This window comes from Procambarus clarkii, chromosome 35, assembly GCF_040958095.1.
Source record: "Procambarus clarkii isolate CNS0578487 chromosome 35, FALCON_Pclarkii_2.0, whole genome shotgun sequence".
NCBI lineage: Eukaryota > Metazoa > Arthropoda > Malacostraca > Decapoda > Cambaridae > Procambarus > Procambarus clarkii.
Window position 1 is genome coordinate 41752373 of NC_091184.1, and position 19544 is coordinate 41771916.

General features: G+C 38.2%; 2 protein-coding genes across 2 annotated transcripts; both read right to left on the bottom strand.

The window, feature by feature from the left end:
- Nucleotides 1-12647: 12647 nt before the first annotated feature.
- Nucleotides 12648-13019, bottom strand: LOC138371198 (zinc finger protein 92 homolog). The gene has a single exon (XM_069336038.1). It carries the CDS (start codon nt 13017-13019, stop codon nt 12648-12650), a length of 372 nt encoding a protein of 123 aa, XP_069192139.1.
- A 2943-nt stretch (nt 13020-15962) lies between these two features.
- Nucleotides 15963-18681, bottom strand: LOC138371469 (putative nuclease HARBI1). The gene is made up of 2 exons (XM_069336385.1): nt 17744-18681; nt 15963-17183 (listed from the first exon to the last, which is right to left on the bottom strand). Exons 1-2 carry the CDS (start codon nt 18405-18407, stop codon nt 16819-16821), a joined length of 1029 nt encoding a protein of 342 aa, XP_069192486.1. The 5' UTR covers nt 18408-18681; the 3' UTR covers nt 15963-16818.
- Nucleotides 18682-19544: the final 863 nt, after the last annotated feature.

Here is a 19544-nt window from a genome sequence, read left to right on the forward strand (position 1 = left end):
ATGGCTTCATCAGTTTTCAGAAGGTTGTTTTCCTCACGGAGATCAATCAAGTCATGCTGTAGTTGGTCTTGGCTTGCCTTGCAGTTTCTAATATCCTCGCGGAGGAGGATTATTTCTTGTTGTTGTTGTTGTTGATTAGCGCGGATCGCTAGATTCTCATTTAGAAGACTCAAGATGATAGTATTTTGAGACTCGAGGACTTGGCAAGACTTTTTGAACCACTGATTCTCGGCCCAGTTATAGAATTCCGGTGAGGGACCGGAAGCTCGCTTGAGTTGCTTATAATGGGATGCTAGCATGTCCATAGGAGAGGGTTGAGAGTACTCTGCTCCCTTGCTCAAAGGGGTGGAGGGGAGGGCAGCACCGCTGCCCTGGACCCCAGAGCTTCCAGACGGAGAAACACGAATATTGTTTGAGTTGGCCGAGATGGTTGCCTTGTTAAGGGGTTTGTTGTCCTTCTTTCCCTGCACAGTCCCATTTTTAGGAGACATGATTGGTTAGAATGGACTGGGGGTATATATTGTGAAGAAACTTGCGTCAGGCAGCGCGGTGGCGGCAGCATGCACTGGTACTCACAGCCGTAGAGGAATGTTTTGAAACTTAATTGAGATGGAATGAGTTGAATTTGGTCGGTTACTTTGGTTTTGCTATAACATGCTAGGACTCCATGTACTTAGCTGCCTGTGGGTGGGGTCTACATCATCTGGCGATAGTTTAAGGGCTGATATACAGCTTAGAGTGAGGAGCGAGCGTAGCGTACACAAGAGATAGTCTTGTGAAAAGAAGTGAAAAGTTTCAAAAACTGTGGGCATTCTTTCTAAGATCAGATATTATGTACCACGCCCTGCCCTGGTGACTCTCTATTACTCCCTTATCTATCCATATCTCAACTATGGTATTTGTGCTTGGGGCTCTACTACCCAAAATCACTTACGTCCTCTAATTACTCAACACAAAGCTGCTATTAGGACAATATCCAACTCTGGCCCCAGACATCACTCGGTACCCCTACTCAAATCTCTGAATATGTTAGACATTAAGTCACTGCACATTCTCTCATGTGTATTATACATATATAAAACGCTTAACTATAATGCCAATCCTGATCTCAAAAGCTTCATAGAAGGTTGTAACAGAACCCATGAGCACCACACCAGAAATAAATACAGTTTTGATATTCCTAGAGTACGACTTAATCAAACTAGAAATGCTCTACAAATCAAGGGGCCCAGAATGTGGAATGACCTTCCCAACCATGTTAAAGACTGTACCTCTCTCAACCAGTTTAAGTTAAAAAACGAAGCTATACCTAATAAATTCCCTGTAACCTACCTTACCCTTCTATTGTCAACCAATGTCTGTTTTTTTTTTTAAAGAGCGCTGTTTGTCGACATAATTGTATTTGTGCTGCTGTTTCATCTATGTGTTCATTTCTTGTTTTCATTCTACTCATTATGCTCAATTAGTATTAAGCTTGTCATTTAAGTTTATCATGCCTGAAACGCTTTGCGTAATAGTGGCTTTAGGCATTGTATGTACTGGCTCTACTTATAAGTCAACCAATCTTTGCAAAAATTTATTGTATGTATATACCTTACCTAAATAAACATTTTATTTTATTTTATTTATTTAAATGCCCTCTTGGGGACTGTAAGCTCCAAAAAACCCAGTATATAGGCAAGACAACAACATCTCTTTCTAGGCGTTTAACGATGCATAAGCAACAGGGCTCCATTAAGGAACATACAATCTCATCCCACAACCAAACCATCGCCAGAGAAATCCTAGTAAACAACACAGAAATCATCGATAGATACAGCGATAGCAGACGGCTTGACATTTGCGAGGCACTACACATTAAAAAGTCAACACCAGCAATCAACAGCCAATTAATGCACAACTATATTCTACCCACCTCAAGACTCCGCTCCAATATAGAAGCATCAAGAAATATGGACCAATAGGCTTTCTACAATCACTTCCATTCAATACCCATTGTTTCGTGTTCTGTCTTGTGTTGATGAATTTAATACCCTATTAATACCACCTCACCCCATCCACCTCACTCAAATGTAGATATAAACAAATCGGAGATGTGTAAAGTTCTATTCAGTTGTGTATGTGTAAACTAAAGTCTTTGAAAATGTAATAAGTTTTATGAAACGCGCTCAAGTGTCTCGTCAGACTAGAAATAAAAATGAATTTTTGAGAATTGATTTTTGAATTACCACCAACAGTGAAAAGGAATGTACGAAGGATCGAGAAAATTCGTGTTAGAATTATTAATCTTACTTTTTCGGTCATATTTAATAATATATGTCTACAGGAAAGACTGCTACCAAAATATACTAATATATATATGTATATATATATATATATATATATATATATATATATATATATATATATATATATATATATATATGTGTATATCACGAAAATAAACACGTGATTAAGAATGTGACAATGTCAGACCACGGAGGAAAAATGAAACAGGAAATTTCCTTAAATTTATATATATATATATATATATATATATATATATATATATATATATATATATATATATATATATATATATATATATATAAATATATACATATATATATATATATATATATATATATATATATATATATATATATATATATATATATATATATATATATATATATATATATATATATATAAATACAGAGCACCACTTGATTTCCGAACCCCTTGGGGACGAGACCCGTCGGTTAACATGTAAGTTCGTATACGAGAAATAGAGGGGAAAAAATAAACTAGAAATGTAAAAAGAAATTGTTCTGAAAAATTTACGAAAAAACTCTAGGAGAAAACAATCGACAGGTTCATAACGTAAATGCGACCGTGTTTTGTTTGTACTCACCAAAAAGTGAAGTCCTGGTCCGCTTTATAAAAGTCCATAATTGTTCCTAACTGATTATTAAGCTGTCTGGCAAACATCCTCTAGATGTTTCCTGCCAGCCTGCAGGAACATCCTGCAAGCCTGCCTGCCAGCTTGCCTGCCAGCCTGCAGGCACATCCTGCCAGCCTGCAGGAACATCCTGCCTGCCAGCTTGCCTGCCAGCCTGCAGGCACATCCTGCCAGCCTGCAGGCACATCCTGCCAGCCTGCAGGAACATCTTGCCAGCCAGCCTGCCAGCTTGCCTGCCAGCCTGCAGGCACATCCTGCCAGCCTGCAGGCACATCCTACCAGCCTGCAGGCACATCCTGCCAGCCTGCAGGCACATCCTGCCAGCCTGCAGGCACATCCTGCCAGCCTGCAGGCACATCCTGCCTAAAATATACGATGATGTACTGTACATTTAAGAAACAAATCTGGGTCACAGGTCTGTGGAGTGTGGTTAGGCTTACAGAGTCAGCCGGTCCCTCCCCCACCACCGACAAACCTCCCCCTCTCCCCCCACCCCAAACCCATACACACACACTCTCAAAGGTCACGTGGTTCATGGTTCACTTCAACACCCATATATCGCTTCCTGCCTGCCTGCCTCCTTCCCAGCCTGCAAGCCTGCCTGCCTGCCTCCTTCCCAGCCTGCAAGCCTGCCTGCCTGCCTCCTTCCCAGCCTGCAAGCCTGCCTGCCTGCCTCCTTCCCAGCCTGCCTGCCTGCCTGCCTCCTTCCCAGCCTGCAAGCCTGCCTGCCTACAAGCCTGCCTGCCTGCAAGCATGCCTGCCTGCCTGCCTGCCTGCCTCCTTCTCAGCCTGCCTGCCTGCCTGCCTCCTTCTCAGCCTGCCTGCCTCCTTCCCAGCCTGCAAGCCTGCCTGCCTCCTTCCCAGCCTGCAAGCCTGCCTGCCTCCTTCCCAGCCTGCAAGCCTGCCTGCCTCCTTCCCAGCCTGCAAGCCTGCCTGCCTCCTTCCCAGCCTGCAAGCCTGCCTGCCTGCCTCCTTCCCAGCCTGCAAGCCTGCCTGCCTCCTTCCCAGTCTGCAAGCCTGCCTGCCTCCTTCCCAGCCTGCAAGCCTGCCTGCCTGCCTCCTTCCCAGCCTGCAAGACTGCCTCCTTCCCAGCCTGCAAGTCTGCCTGCCTGCCTCCTTCCCAGCCTGCAAGCCTGCCTGCATGCCTCCTTCCCAGCCTGCAAGCCTGCCTGCCTGCCTCCTTCCCAGCCTGCAAGCCTGCCTGCCTGCCTGCCTCCTTCCCAGCCTGCAAGCCTGCCTGCCTGCCTCCTTCCCAGCCTGCAAGCCTCCTTCCCAGCCTGCCTGCCTGCCTCCTTCCCAGCCTGCAAGCTTGCCTGCCTGCCATCATGCTAACGGGTAGTGTGTGTTAGGCTTATCTTCGGGAATGAGCCGGTCTCGCCCCCACCACCCGCCCCCCTTCATCCCATACTCTCTTTTAAAGGTCACGCGGTTCAACCGCGTGACTACCACTCACTCCCTGCCTGCCAGCCTGCCTGCAAGCTAGCCTGCCTGCCTGCCTGCCTTTCCCTCCCTAATTCTCACTACTTCCGTCCCTTCCTGCCTACCTCCTAGCATCTCTCCCTACCTCCCCCTCCCTCTTAGCATCTCTCCCTCCCTCCTAGCATCTCTCTCTCCCTCCCACTCCCACCTAGCATCTCTCTCTCCCTCCCTCCCTTTCTGACTAATTCTCCCCCCCCTCTCTCATACTGCCTCCCACTTAAGCTCCCTCATCCATCCACCCACTGGTCAGCCATCACTGACGCAATGCGTGCATTTGGAGCAGACATGGTGCACAGATGTTTCTGATTGTGCAGATATGTAAAACAAAAGCACAGAATGAACATTCCAGCCTTATGGCAATTCAAAATAATAGGAATAATAGGCCGTGAATCTGTGAAGTCACAGTGGGCAAACTGTATCATCTCCCACCCACCCCACCAAGCCAGCATGACGCTTGGCGGACCCCTTCCTACCCGAACTTTGTTCGGGTAGCATGACTCCCCAACCCCAATCGGGAAACTGGAAGTTTCGGATAACTAAAGTTCGGAAACCAAGTGGTGCTCTGTATATATATATATATATATGTCGTACCTAGTAGCCAGAACTCACTTCTCAGCCTACTATGCGAGGCCCGATTTGCCTAATAAGCCAAGTTTTACTGAATTAATATATTTTCTCTAATTTTTTTCTTATGAAATGATAAAGCTACCCATTTCATTATGTATGAGGTCAATTTTTTTTATTGGAGTTAAAATTAATGTAGATATATGACCGAACCTAACCTACCCTACCTAACCTAACCTAACCTATCTTTATAGGTTAGGTTAGGTTAGGTAGCCGAAAACGTTAGGTTAGGTTAGGTTAGGTAGGTTAGGTTGTCGAAAAAACATTAATTCATGAAAACTAGGCTTATTAGGCAAATCGGGCCATGCATAGTAGGCTGAGAAGTGAGTTCTGGCTACTAGGTACGACATATATATATATATATATATATATATATATATATATATATATATATATATATATATATATATATAAATATATATATATATATATATATATATATATATATATATATATATATATATATATATATATATATATATGTCGTACCTAGTAGCCAGAACTCACTTCTCAGCCTACTATTCAAGGCCCGATTTGCCTAATAAGCCAAGTTTTCCTGAATTAATATTTTTACTATAATTTTTTTCTTATGAAATGATAAAGCAACCCTTTTCTCTATGTATGAGGTCAATTTTTTTTTATTGGAGTTAAAATTAATGTAGATATATGACCGAACCTAACCAACCCTACCTAACCTAACCTAACCTATATTTATAGGTAAGGTTAGGTTAGGTAGCCAAAAAAAGCTAGGTTAGGTTAGGTTAGGTTGGTTAGGTAGACGAAAAAACATTAATTCATGAAAACTTGGCTTATTAGGCAAATCGCGCCTTGAATAGTAGGCTGAGAAGTGCGTTCTGGCTATTAGGTACGACATATATATATATATATATATATATATATATATATATATATATATATATATATATATATATATATATATATATATATATAAATATATATATATATATATATATATATATATATATATATATATATAAATATATATATATATATATATATATATACATATATATATATATATATATATATATATATATATATATATATATATATATATATATATATATATATATATACATATGTCGTACCTAGTAGCCAGAACGCACTTCTCAGACTACTATGCAAGGCCCGATTTGCCTAATAAGCCAAGTTTTCCTGAATTAATATATTTTCTCTAATTTTTTTCTTATGAAATGATAAAACTACCCATTTCATTATGTATGAGGTCAATTTTTTTTTATTGGAGTTAAAATTAACGTAGATATATGACCGAACCTAACCAACCCTACCTAACCTAACCTAATCTATCTTTATAGGTTAGGTTAGGTTAGGTAGCCGAAAAAGTTAGGTTAGGTTAGGCTAGGTAGGTTAGGTAGTCGAAAAACAATTAATTCATGAAAACTTGGTTTATTAGGCAAATCGGGCCTTGCATAGTAGGCTGAGAAGTGCGTTTTGGCTATTAGGTACGACATATATATATATATATATATATGTTGTACCTAGTAGCCAGAACGCAGTACTCTGCCTACTATGCAAGCCCGATTTGCCTAATAACCCAAGTTTCCCTGACATTATATATATTTTTTTTTTTTTATGAAATGATAAAGCTATCCATTTCATTATGTATGAGTTAATTTGTTTATATTTGACATAAAACTAATGTAGATGTATGACTGAACCTAGCCAACCCTACCTAACCTAACCTAAACAAACTCAACTACGTCAATAATTTTTGTTCTTAATATAATATAATAATAATAATTCAAATAAACTAACTGCAAACAATTTATTAATAATAAAGAAAATCATTCGGCCTATTAGGCAAATCGGGCCTTGCATAGTAGGCCGAGAAGAGCGTTCTGGCTACTAGGTATGACATTATATATATATATATATATATATATATATATATATATATAAATATATATATATATATATATATATATATATATATATATATATATATATAAATATATATATAAATATATATATATATATATATATATATATATATATATATATATATATATATATATATATATATATATATATATATATATATATATATATATATATTAGAATATTATGGTAGCAGTCTTTCTTGAAAACATATGTTGTTAAATATGACCGAAAAGGTAAGATTAATAATTTTAACATGTATTTTCTCAATATTTCTTATGTTTATTTTCACTGTCAATGGTAATTGAAAAATCAATTCTCCAAAATTTATTTATATTTCTAGTCTGAGATGATGCCTGAACACATTTCGTAATAACTTATTACATTTTCAAAGACTTTAGTTTACACACACAACTGTAACCTGTAAACACTCATTATACATCCATACTTATACTGTACTCGCATTTGGGTGAGGTGATATGGTACAAGAGTTTTGGGTGAGGTGAACAAACTTGGGACAAGCACAAGACAAAACATGAAACAATGGGTATAACTTTAAATATAAAGTATAAATAACACACACAAAAGGAACATTGGGTATGTTAGGGGTGCATAGCATGGTGTTTACATTCTTGTAAAGCTACTAGTACATGCAGCGTTTCGAAAAGGTCCTTAATCTAATGGATAATTTTAAGTAGGTAAATTGAAGCAAAATTTATAAAAAGTTGACAGATACTTTGTAAAAAAAAAATGAGAGATTACTAGGTATATTAAAGCACATCGATAGCTCTGATTGATAGCATTGACAGCTATCACCAGTCGCTACATGGTGTGGGAGAAACACTGTGTAAATCCTAGCATTTAACAAGGCATTTTTGTTGATCCGAACCGGGGTTTCCCAATGCAGGACAACGAGGCTAAGCAGACAGCAGCTTCCCGAGAAGGAGCTGCAAAGAAACACGTACCAGTAGGCGTGGGGATAAAAATGACAAAGGTATCCACCAGATCAACTAGGTGTATATGGATGAATAAATCATCAGGACCAGTAGAATCAACATGACTAAGATCAAAATGCTTAATCCATGTAGCAGAACCAAATAAAGCTTGGAACGTATTAGAACTGGAAGGAATCGTGCGAGTGTGACTGCGGAGGGAACAGCACCGAGCACCCCCAAGCACCCCCTTAAGGTAACCCCAGTAAGAGGGGGGAGGGGGGCAAAGAGGCCCAGTTGTTACAAGGAGAGATGGAGCCACTCCATGTGATGAGGTGGTCATCATTGGGAGCTTGGGGCTCAACCCAGCCACAGAGGTGGGAGGGGGAGCAGATAGGGGTAGTTGGGACCTGGTGGACCAAGCACTCACAAGTCAGGTCGTAGAAGAGCTCCCAGAACCCCATCAAGCAGGGAGAGTCAGGAGCTGCCTGATCTGGGACCAATGTAGTGTGGGCTACAGAGCCTAGCTTTCCATCACAGTCCGACTTGGGGGGCCTGGTCTACCACCCTCACGTCTTAGAAGTTAAAAAGAGGGTCAGATATCAGCATGTAAATGAACGAATAAACATTTCATCAACAAACAAGGCCCCATACCCACCATGGAGCCACAATTAGAGGATAGGACACCCAACAAGACAAAGGCCCCCACCCCCCAGGGGTGCACTGTAGATATACGCCCTACAATCGCAACCATAGGAATCATCAGTCCGTCAAGATATAATGGAAGCTCAGCATGATATAATTGGGCTCAGCAATGAAGGAAAAGATTGACAATAAAGATGTCCTCTTGCTCGACAATGCCGAGTATCACAGTTTTATGGGTGAGAGGGTGTGCCTCCCCAAAAACCCGGTGTCTAAACAAAAGAAAACATTTGAAAGAATAATTAAGAATTGCAAAATGTCACAAGGAAATAGCAATTAAACAGGAGAATTGGGAAGGAAAAATTAAACTTAATAGGAAAAAGTATTCAGCACAATTAGCAAAGATGGCAGCAAGAGCATTAGGCTTCAAAAGGACAGAGGACACTGTCCCATGGAGCATCACACTCTACCATCCGCCAACCAAGCCCCCTCATGATGGCAACGGGCTGGAAAGGGAGGGGGAGATGAGAAAGACGAGAGGGTGAAGAATACTGCCCAGTGTAACACCAGTGTTAATAGGTAGAGTGGGTGAATTGGAATCATTCACAGAGACATACTGGAGCCTGTCACTAAGGTAAGACTCTAGGTATTGGAGGGATTAACCTCTTACTCCGTAATGTTGTAATTTAAGAAAGTTAATGTGTTAACAGTGTAAAAAAGTCTTAATGTAGGTCAACAAATAAATAAACAAGGGTACTCATTTCTTCCAAGAGCTGCATATATAAAGTTAATCATACTAATCGGTGCATGATTGGTCCTTTTTTGGGCCTGAAACCATTATGGCAAGAACTAAGTAAATTTTGTTTTGCTAAATAGGATTAAGGCTGCTTGTAGATTAACTCTTTAAAATATTTTAGACAAAATCTGCAGAGTTGATATTGGTTTATAATTGTTGACTTCAGGGAGATTGACACTTTAACCCTCAAACCGCGCATATCATATATAAATGATATCAGTGACAAAACCGAAACCGCGCACATCATTTATATATGATTTCGTGTCTAGCGCTATAATTTAAATGCCCCGCCTGGGATAGGGGCAGCTATAGTACAGCCACGACCGATAGTTGCCAGATGCCACCTAGAAAAAAAATCCAGGAAAACATTCTTGGGTGTTACAGCGTCAGTATTGAGCAAGCCACCAAGGCTGGCGCACGCAACACGAGCTCACAGCACCGCTGTTCAGCTTGTGACCACAGCATCGCCTACAAATACCATAATATAAATGATACTGCTATTATTTAGCAGTGATAGTATTACTGAAGCCCCCTGACTGTGATAAAACTGACCAGGATTCTGATAATAGCAGGATTGTGGTGATATTTAGCGCTGTGCTCCATGGAGGGAGGAGTAAGGCTGTGGGAGGGAGGGTTGTGGCGTCTTCTGACTGTGTGTGGCCACCATTTATTGACTGCACTCACCATACCAGCTTAGTGGTTCGCCATGGTGAACACAAATGTAGATATTTATATATAACGTGTGTATAGTGTGAGATAACAGCGAGAGGAGTAGATTGGGAGCCGCCATTTTGGTGAGGGAGGAGCGTCGTCTGCACGACTTGGCATGGTGTTTACTGGTGGCCACTATGGTCTTTAGGCACCATACCAGCTTATTTGTTCAGGTATGGTGAATAAAACAGGTAGATACTTATATATAATGTGTGTATATAGCGTAATAACACCACAAACAATATTGTTGGATGACAAATATTAGTGTGTCTGGCCTTGAGGGCGGCCGCCGATCAGCTGACTGTGTGAGTAGCTACGTCTTATGGCCTTCACTCACCATACAAGCTTAGATGTACAGTTATGGTGAACAAAACATGTAAATACGTATATATAACGTCTGTGTATAGTGAATAAATACAAAAGAGTATTGTGGGAGGTGAATGAGGGTGAGTGAGGTGGTGTTGAGGGAGGGAGTGGCTCGCTGGTGTTTGGTGTTTCACTCCTCGTTGCTTTTTGACTCACAAGACCAACTTAGTAGTTCGTTATGATGTACAAAACATGCAAATACTTATATATAACCTGTGTATATAGTGTAACAACAGCAAAACTATTTGTTTATTGTTTTATGAACATAATAATTGAATCACTAATATGCACACCATAATTTTGAGTACAGCGATGGTTCACACATTTTATAATATAAATATACCACAATTCACTGTATGGAATAATATTACTGCAAAAAACTAAGAAAAAATCAATCAGAGACATTGAAATAATAAAGTAATAATATATTTGTGGCAACTGCCGTCTGACAGCTCGGGCGGAGTGGACCTCGTCTGGCGAAGGCTCTGCCAACGCCCCTTTTTTGCCACACTTCCCTACCCTATTGCGGCTAAAATATGCCACCTACGATTTTTTTGTTATTTTTTCCGTGATCAGGGAACAAAAATGAACACTTCTATAAGACGAAAGAATTTTTTGGAATTTTTTTTTTGTTGCGCCTGTGGGTGTGAATTCCATTTGGGCCCCTAGCGGTTTGAGGGTTAATGGACTAAGGTTACTCTTGCTTTTTTTCCCTTAGAATATCAGGAAAGGTTTGTTGTTCAAATGATTTGTTGTAGAGCAATGAAATGACTGGAGCTAAAAATCTAGAGTTTTCTTTGAAAATTAGGGTTGGTATGTGAACATATGGTATCTGTGCATGGGGTTCATTCATCCACTGCAAATTACCTGATGCTCATCACCACCCAATAAAAATCTGCTATCAGAACAATAAAACTGTCTTTAAACAACACAAAGTCTCTGTTTAAATCTCTGAACATGCTAAATATACACTCACTCTACACATTCTCTTGTGCTATTTACATGTACAAAACTTTGTTCCTAAATGCTAATCCTGATCTGAAACTCTCCCTTGATAGATGTAATAGAACCCACGCACACCACAACATAAATAAATATATGTTTGATATAAATTGACAGTCATGCTAATATAATTGCCAGTATGGTTTATGTAATTCACAATCATCTTAATATAATTGCCAGTTTGGATAATATAATTGACAGGATTATACGAATCAGAATAATATTATTGCTAATCAAGCTAATATAATTTTGAAACAGGCTTTTTCACCCACAGGGTTATTGATCGATGGAACCGACTACCCACCAACGCCATAACTGCCAAAATGTGCTGAATTTCAAAATATACCAGGAAAAAATCAAGGAAAATGGGGGAGGGGAAGGGAACCTTCAACAAGCTGCAAGCTTCCCGTTTTTATTGAGGCCACTAGGGTTAGTGGCCCTCAGGTAAATCGGGTAAAATATTATTCCAAGACAATTACAGCATAACTGATAAAGTTAGGCTAGAGTAATAAAAATTTCTGGAAAATTTAGAGTGATGTAAATTTCTAGAGTAATATAAATTTAAATTTCATATTAACTTGACTGACAGTTATAAATGCCAATCTACCTTCAATAAACTCTTTGGTGAAATATTTATAATCAAGAGTATTATTCATAAATATGTCTAAACAAAAAATATAAAATAGACATCAGTTTGCATATGAATCTGATGAGAAAATTCCTTGATTAACCTACATTTCCCTATCAATCAAATGGTCTCATCTTAAGTACGTCTCAGACTGTCTTCTTCACCAGCACCAATGCTAAATAATATTACAACAAAAATGTCCATAACTTAGCTACAGAGTATATTACATTTTAAATAAATTTTCACAGAGAACAAAAACAGAAAGCACATTATTATTTCCATAAATATGAAGAAAAACATTTAAAGCTTTGATTTATCTTTGCTAAACTAAAGAGATATTTCTATACTTATAAGCAATTTTGAATTTTCCTATAGTGTCAGCTTCTCTAGTTCTTGCTTGGTCATCTAACTTTCATAAAAGAACAATATAATAAAATATCTTTATCTTTACCTTTCATGGTGAAGTGTATTTCTCAAACAAAATTGAATTACCTTTGAAGAACATCCAACTGACATTGTGATAGCACACTGTTAGATTAAAGTTAAGTTAATATACCTATATGTGCCACATTATCATTCAACATTCTCTTAATTACCTTCCACACTTTAAGTGTTTAGCCTATTATCTGCATGTATCATTTTGTGCTTCTTCATATCACCAAGACGACTGAATCTCTTCCCACACTCTGGACACTCCAGAGGCTTGTCACCTGAATGCACTAACATGTGGCTTATTATTTTTCCACGTACTCTAAATTTTTTGCCACACTCGGCACATTGAAAAGGTCTCTCATTAGCATGCACCTTCCGGTGAATCTTCATACTTCCAAGACGACTGAATCTCTTCCCACACTCTGGACATTCATGAGGTTTGTCACCTGAATGCACTAACATGTGAGTCTTCATACTTCCAAGACGACTGAACTTCTTCCTACACTCTGGACATTCATGAGGCTTGTCACCTGAATGCACTAACATGTGCCTTATTATAGTTCCACGTACTCTAAATTTTTTGCCACACTCGGCACATTGAAAAGGTCTCTCATCCGCATGTACCATCCTGTGAGTCTTCATATGTCCATGCTGACTGAATCTCTTCCCACACTCTGGACACTCATGAGGTTTGTCACCTGAATGCACTAACATGTGAGTCGTCATACTTCGACGTAGACTGAATTTCTTCCCACACTCTGGACATTCATGAGGTTTGTCACCTGAATGCACTAACATGTGCCTTATTATTTTTCCACGTTCTCTAAATTTTTTGCCACACTCGGCACATTGAAAAGCTTTCTCATCCGCATGCACCATCATGTGACGCTTCATATTTCCACGCTCACTGAATCTCTTCCCACACTCTGGACACTCATGAGGTTTGTCACCTGAATGCACTAACATGTGAGTCGTCATACTTCGACGTAGACTGAATCTCTTCCCACACTCTGGACATTCATGAGGTTTGTCACCTGAATGCACTAACATGTGCCTTATTATTTTTCCACGTTCTCTAAATTTTTTGCCACACTCGGCACATTGAAAAGGTCTCTCATTAGCATGCACCTTCCGGTGAATCTTCATACTTCCAAGACGACTGAATCTCTTCCCACACTCTGGACATTCATGAGGTTTGTCGCCTGAATGCACTAACATGTGAGTCTTCATACTTCCAAGACGACTGAATCTCTTCCCACACTCTGGACATTCATGAGGTTTGTCGCCTGAATGCACTAACATGTGAGTCTTCATACTTCCAAGACGACTGAACTTCTTCCTACACTCTGGACATTCATGAGGCTTGTCACCTGAATGCACTAACATGTGCCTTGTTATAGTTCCACGTACTCTAAATTTTTTGCCACACTCAGCACATTGAAAAGGTCTCTCATCCGCATGTACCATCCTGTGAGTCTTCATATGTCCATGCTGACTAAATCTCTTCCCACACTCTGGACATTCATGAGGTTTATCATCTGAATGCACTAACATGTGAGTCTTCATATTTCCACGCAGACTGAATCTCTTCCCACACTCTGGACACTCATGAGGTTTATCACCTGAATGCACTAACATGTGACGTTTCACATCTCCAGGACGGGTGAATACCTTTGGACACTGTGGACACTGGTGAGTCTTCATCTTCTTTATGACAGGTGCAGTTTGTGAGGAAGGTTTTCTCCCCCGGATGTTGGGAGAAGCGTCAAGGATTGAGTGTTGTTTCTTAGAGTTAGACTTGATGTGAGCACTTGGCGGTCAATGGTGGTGCTTCTTCTATATGATAGGTGCAGTTTGTGTCAAGGTTTTCCCTTAATGCTCGTGCTGGACATCACCGGCGGATGCTGCTAAAATGGTGGCGGTTGTTTACCCTCTCATCACCTAAGCGTTCCAATGTTTTTGTCTGGTTACACACATCATTTTTCCTACTTCTTATTTATGTTTATAACTGGTCATTTACAATTAACACTTGTATTTATATTCAAGTTTTTCAATCAAAGAATGTACTTGAAATTGTTTTTTTAAACATAAAGCCACACGATTATACTTTTTGAAGGAAATAGCTCTCCCATAGTGGATGCGCTACATGCGCATATTTATATATATGTCGTACCTAGTAGCCAGGACCTAGATTCAGGAAGCTCTGTGTATTTCTTCGTAAGTGGGTTTGCTACGAAGGTTCCTAAGTGCGCCCTAAGAAGATGCTTAGGTGCGATTCAATAAGGTCCACTTAAGAAGATATTTAGGTTTTGGGTCTTGTTCACTTACGTGCCGACAGAGGTCACTACTGTGTTTCGTTTGGCCAATCAGAGTGACTGTTACATTTCTAACCTGACCAATCACGCTAATGCAATATCAGCTGTGTTATGTAAACATTGTGGTTCCTCGTGGTATTGTTGTCAGAAAAATCATCTGTTGCAAACTCTACCTACTATCAAGAAGAAGAAATGATCTGTGCATCCAGTCATGTGCCTGAAACAATCAAACACTATCTCCTTCACTGGTTTCGACATTGTAGTGCCAGAGTAAATAAAACAAAAAAATAGCGCACTTAAAATAACCTTTACCATCGTGTATATTACTAGGTGACATCTCGTTACATGAAAATTATCCAATAATCAAAGCACTGGCTAAATATCTCCAGTGACCAACAAAGTGGCCACATTTGACCTGTGCCACATTCATAGTTGGCGCAACCAACAGGCAAACACAGAAGACAAGTGTCTGGCCGCAGCACCAAGGATTAGCTGACGCCAGCACAAAACCACCCCATCCTACAGTGCGGCGTCTCCCTCTAACACGCCTCTGTTTATTCACTTTATCTACAGTACAAGACATCAAACACTTTTGAAACCTAGTCATTCTCAACATTAACGCGTCTCCCAACATTTGTACTCGTGCAGTCATCGAGAGAATAGACACTTCACGCAAACTACACCTACTATCAAGAACCAAAACAAACATACTACATCCTCTTAGTATTCATAAATAAATAAGACAAAGAAAATATCTGGGATAAAAAGGAAAGCAAACTTGAGTGAAGAGGAGCTGACAGTTCTCGTTGATGAGGTTAAGAAGAGAGAACGCATAATTTTTGGGAAGCTATCAAGACAAGTCATTACCCAAGATAAACACTGTGCCTGGAGCCAAGTAGCTGTTGCTGTAAGTGGTGTTGGTCTCTGCTCAAGACAACAAGCCGATGTTCGCAAGAAATTTCAGGATCTTAAATCTTCAGTCAAGAAAAATAATCAGGCACTATGAAATTTATTTAAATCTTTCTAATTATAATCTCTAAAAATAGTTTAAGAAATTATAATATTTTGTAATAACAATTGTAAATAAGAACAATATTGAAACATTAAAATGTAACAATTATTCATATCATTAATTTTGCTATGACTTGCATAGTATATAGTGTAATTTAATAACCAATCTACCTCATATAGTCAACTTATGTTTGGTGTAAATATTTACATGTTTTTTGTATTAAAGAATGTTTATCAATTGCTAGGTTTAATTGTTGAGAGTTCAAAGTAGTGACAATATGAAAAAAACACCAGAATAAGAAACATTTTTATTGGCAAAAAGATTAATGGCAAAGATATAATTATTTTATCACATCCCTAATATATGTTTCACCTCAAATTGGTCTAAGGGCAACATATTGATGGCCTATATCATTGTTTTGTGTATATCATTTAAATAAAATTATATTAAATTTTTCCCTTACATGTAAGGTATATTAAACACTGTACTGTATTGAAAGCAACTTTATTTTATAATTAAAATAATTCAATTTTAAGGCTAATGCTGTGTATACACAGCATTGGCTAACAAACACTGTTATTTTACAAACCAAAAATTTACCCAGCCATATTATGTACCACATTTCTTAGTGTCTATGAATAAATATTTATTGATATATTTTTCAAACAAATTTTTGGTCTTTTGTCAGATGCATATATTTCTCCTCAGGTATCTGACTTTCCATATAAAGTATAGCAGGATAATAATGTTTCCAAATCAGCAGGTACATGTTTGTAACAGTTTGTTTGTATATTTATGTTTCACTTACATATACAGTATGTGCTATTGAATTTAATAGGTAAAAATCGATAGGATAACTTACAAATAAATCTATGAATCCAATTATAAATGTTTTTGATTTCCGTTATTGATAAATTCTTGAGTTACTGTACTTGTATTTTTATACAAAAGTTCCATTATGTAGTGTTTTCAATTACATGTTTTACTTTGTTATATAAGTATGATTTGAAATAAAAATTTATGAGAAAAAATTCCTTACTACTTCCCTTCTTTGTGTGTGCCCATTTTCATGTGCTCCACCTTCAACATTTTCATTCATTATAAAGTCATCATCAATGATCTCTTCAAGAGGTATTCTTTGCTCAATGCAATAATTGTGCAACAACATACATGCAACTGAAATCTTTGCACATTTATCTGGTTCATATTGAAGACTACCACCAGACCTGTGGAGACACCTAAACCGAGATTTTAACACGCCAAAAGTTTTCTCGATTACCACTCTTGTTCTTGCATGGCTCCTGTTATACAGCTCTTCTGGAGGGTTTTCAGGGTTTGTGAAGGGTGTAAGTAAGTTGTGTTGCAAGGGATAGCCACTGTCACCTGCATAGATATTTAATTTATAAAATGTGCATACATCTTTAAAAATCACTCAATAATCCTAAACCCCACTGTCTTTCACACACTATTTGATTCTAGCATCTGAAGTGGTTGGTTACCTTCCTCTGTCATATGAATACCTCTTGCATTACATACATCATTCTCATTTAATGTTCAGAGGCATATAACTGACATGTCAAAACAACCAAAATGTAATCCACTTCCTTCCATATTTAACTTAATCATCCACTTGTAATCTCTGGTACACCCATGACACATGATGTATATAAACACCAGTTTAAACACATTTCTGCTGATTTCCATTCAAAATTCTCACTCTCATTCTCCATATCAGGGCTAAAACACACTTTCATTTCTTTAATATAAAATCAACATGAATAAATTTCTTTATACTATTCATAATACAATAAGCTGTTACCATTCAATATTAAACAACTTTTATTTATAGACTGTACAGTGTATTTGTTGTGACTCGATAAATAACAAATAGGCAACCTACTGTACTATAAATGAAGGTCATATATATAAAATGCATATCTTACCTAGCAAATAGGAAATGCCAAATTCTCCTGCTTCAAATCTGTCATGGAGTCTGCTGTTAGCCCATATGAAAGCATCATGAGTGCTTCCAGGGTATCTTGCACAGAAATCCATGATTACATTATCAGGATTTGACACAACTTGAATGTTCAAAGAATGATATTGTTTTCTATTTACATATATGTTTTCTTCAACTTTTGGAGCTTTAATGGGGACATGGGTACAATCGATTGCTCCAATTACATTGGGAAACCTACTGATATTATTAAATTTTAACTTAGTTTGTATAATTTCATTCATCTCTGTTGGCATTTTTATTTCTGCTAGTCCTTTTCTGTAGAGAGCTTCCGTCACTCCAGTTATTATTCTTGATACACTCGATTGACTGAGACCAGTTGAATCTCCAATAACACTTTGGAAACTTCCACTTGCATAAAATCTCAGAGCTACTAACAATGATGTATGGGCAGGAATGGCTTGACCTCTTCTAGTTATTCTTTCAATATCATCTTTAAGGTCTTCACAAAGTCTTAAGATCATATGACGTGGAAAACGATAGTACCTTAACAATTTTTTATCACTTACATCTAATGGATATAGACGATCTTTAAAGACTCTTTCTCTCCTTAAAGCTAGCTCATTACGTAAAGCAATAAGCAATAACATTTCAAATGTTTTTAACTGTTAAAATTGGTATTTTTTTGGATGCGTGTCCAGGAACACTATACAGTATTGGGTACCTAGGAAAAATAAAGCATATTGTAATACAGCCTGTAAGATGAAATATATATATACACACACATACTGTACATACATATTTGGGGGTGTACAGTGTGGTGCCCATGATTGTCTATTTATCCTGCCACCTTTCTTCCATCAGCCCCTTGTCCCTATTCAGTCCCCATCCCTCTCTTTTTTTTTAACAGGCCATAATTAGAGGCCTAAGTATTCAATGACCAAAGTTTTTGTAGTTTATACCCTAACCTAACATCATTTGTTCAGGATGTTTTTCTTTTATGTCTCACCCACATTTAATTTCAAAATAAAACCAAACAAAATAAATTAAAACTGTATATGTATAGCTAAGGTACACCCTTACTGATTACTAGGTGAACAGGGGCATTTGGTGATAGTAAATGATCACATCAGGCAGGTCTCATCACCTTCTCTCATTTTTCATGTTCACCAGTGTTTATTTACTTAATAACTACTGGTATAATATCTTGCTATTATAAAACTAATTCTACTATCATCAAACACATATTTACTTCAAGCTTCAAGCAGAGAATGCATATATAACTAACACGAAGGACTACTCTTCACTAGATTCACCAGCTATAATATTTTGGTCATGTTCCAATATCATAAATCGATCCCAGTGTTATGTAGTAGAGAAAAAATGACTTATATCCAGTTTACGTAAAGCTACTGTGGTGTTTGTGTGTTACTGAGGAAGTCTTGGTTGTAGGGTTGATGTAAAGTCATGACTTGGTTACTGACTTTAATACTTAATATGATTACATGACTAGTAGCTACCAAGCTTGGCGGGCGTCCTGTACGCTCTCTTGTTTACCTCCAATCTCTCTCTGGCGTCCGAGCCGCCGCACATAGAAAACGGATGGTACCATTTTCTGTGAACATGACATCCCTCCTTTTCTTTAAAAAGAATGAATACAGGATGTCTACCATGCTTGTAGCACAAAGCAAAGTTATTGACACAAAGTAAGTTATTACCATATCAAGAGATACTGCATACATTTAACATTAATTAAGCACACAAAGAATTTAAACAACTTAATCTTT

What these genes read in the sequence shown, in the direction of transcription:
- LOC138371198 (XM_069336038.1), bottom strand. Translation starts at nt 13,019, where the DNA reads ATGTTAGTGCATTCAGGTGACAAGCCTCATGAATGTCCAGAGTGTAGG.
- LOC138371469 (XM_069336385.1), bottom strand. Translation starts at nt 18,407, where the DNA reads ATGTTATTGCTTATTGCTTTACGTAATGAGCTAGCTTTAAGGAGAGAA. An exon ending in TGGCATTTCCTATTTGCTAG is followed by an intron (nt 17,184 to 17,743) that starts GTAAGATATGCA and finishes ATATCTATGCAG; the next exon opens with GTGACAGTGGCTATCCCTTG.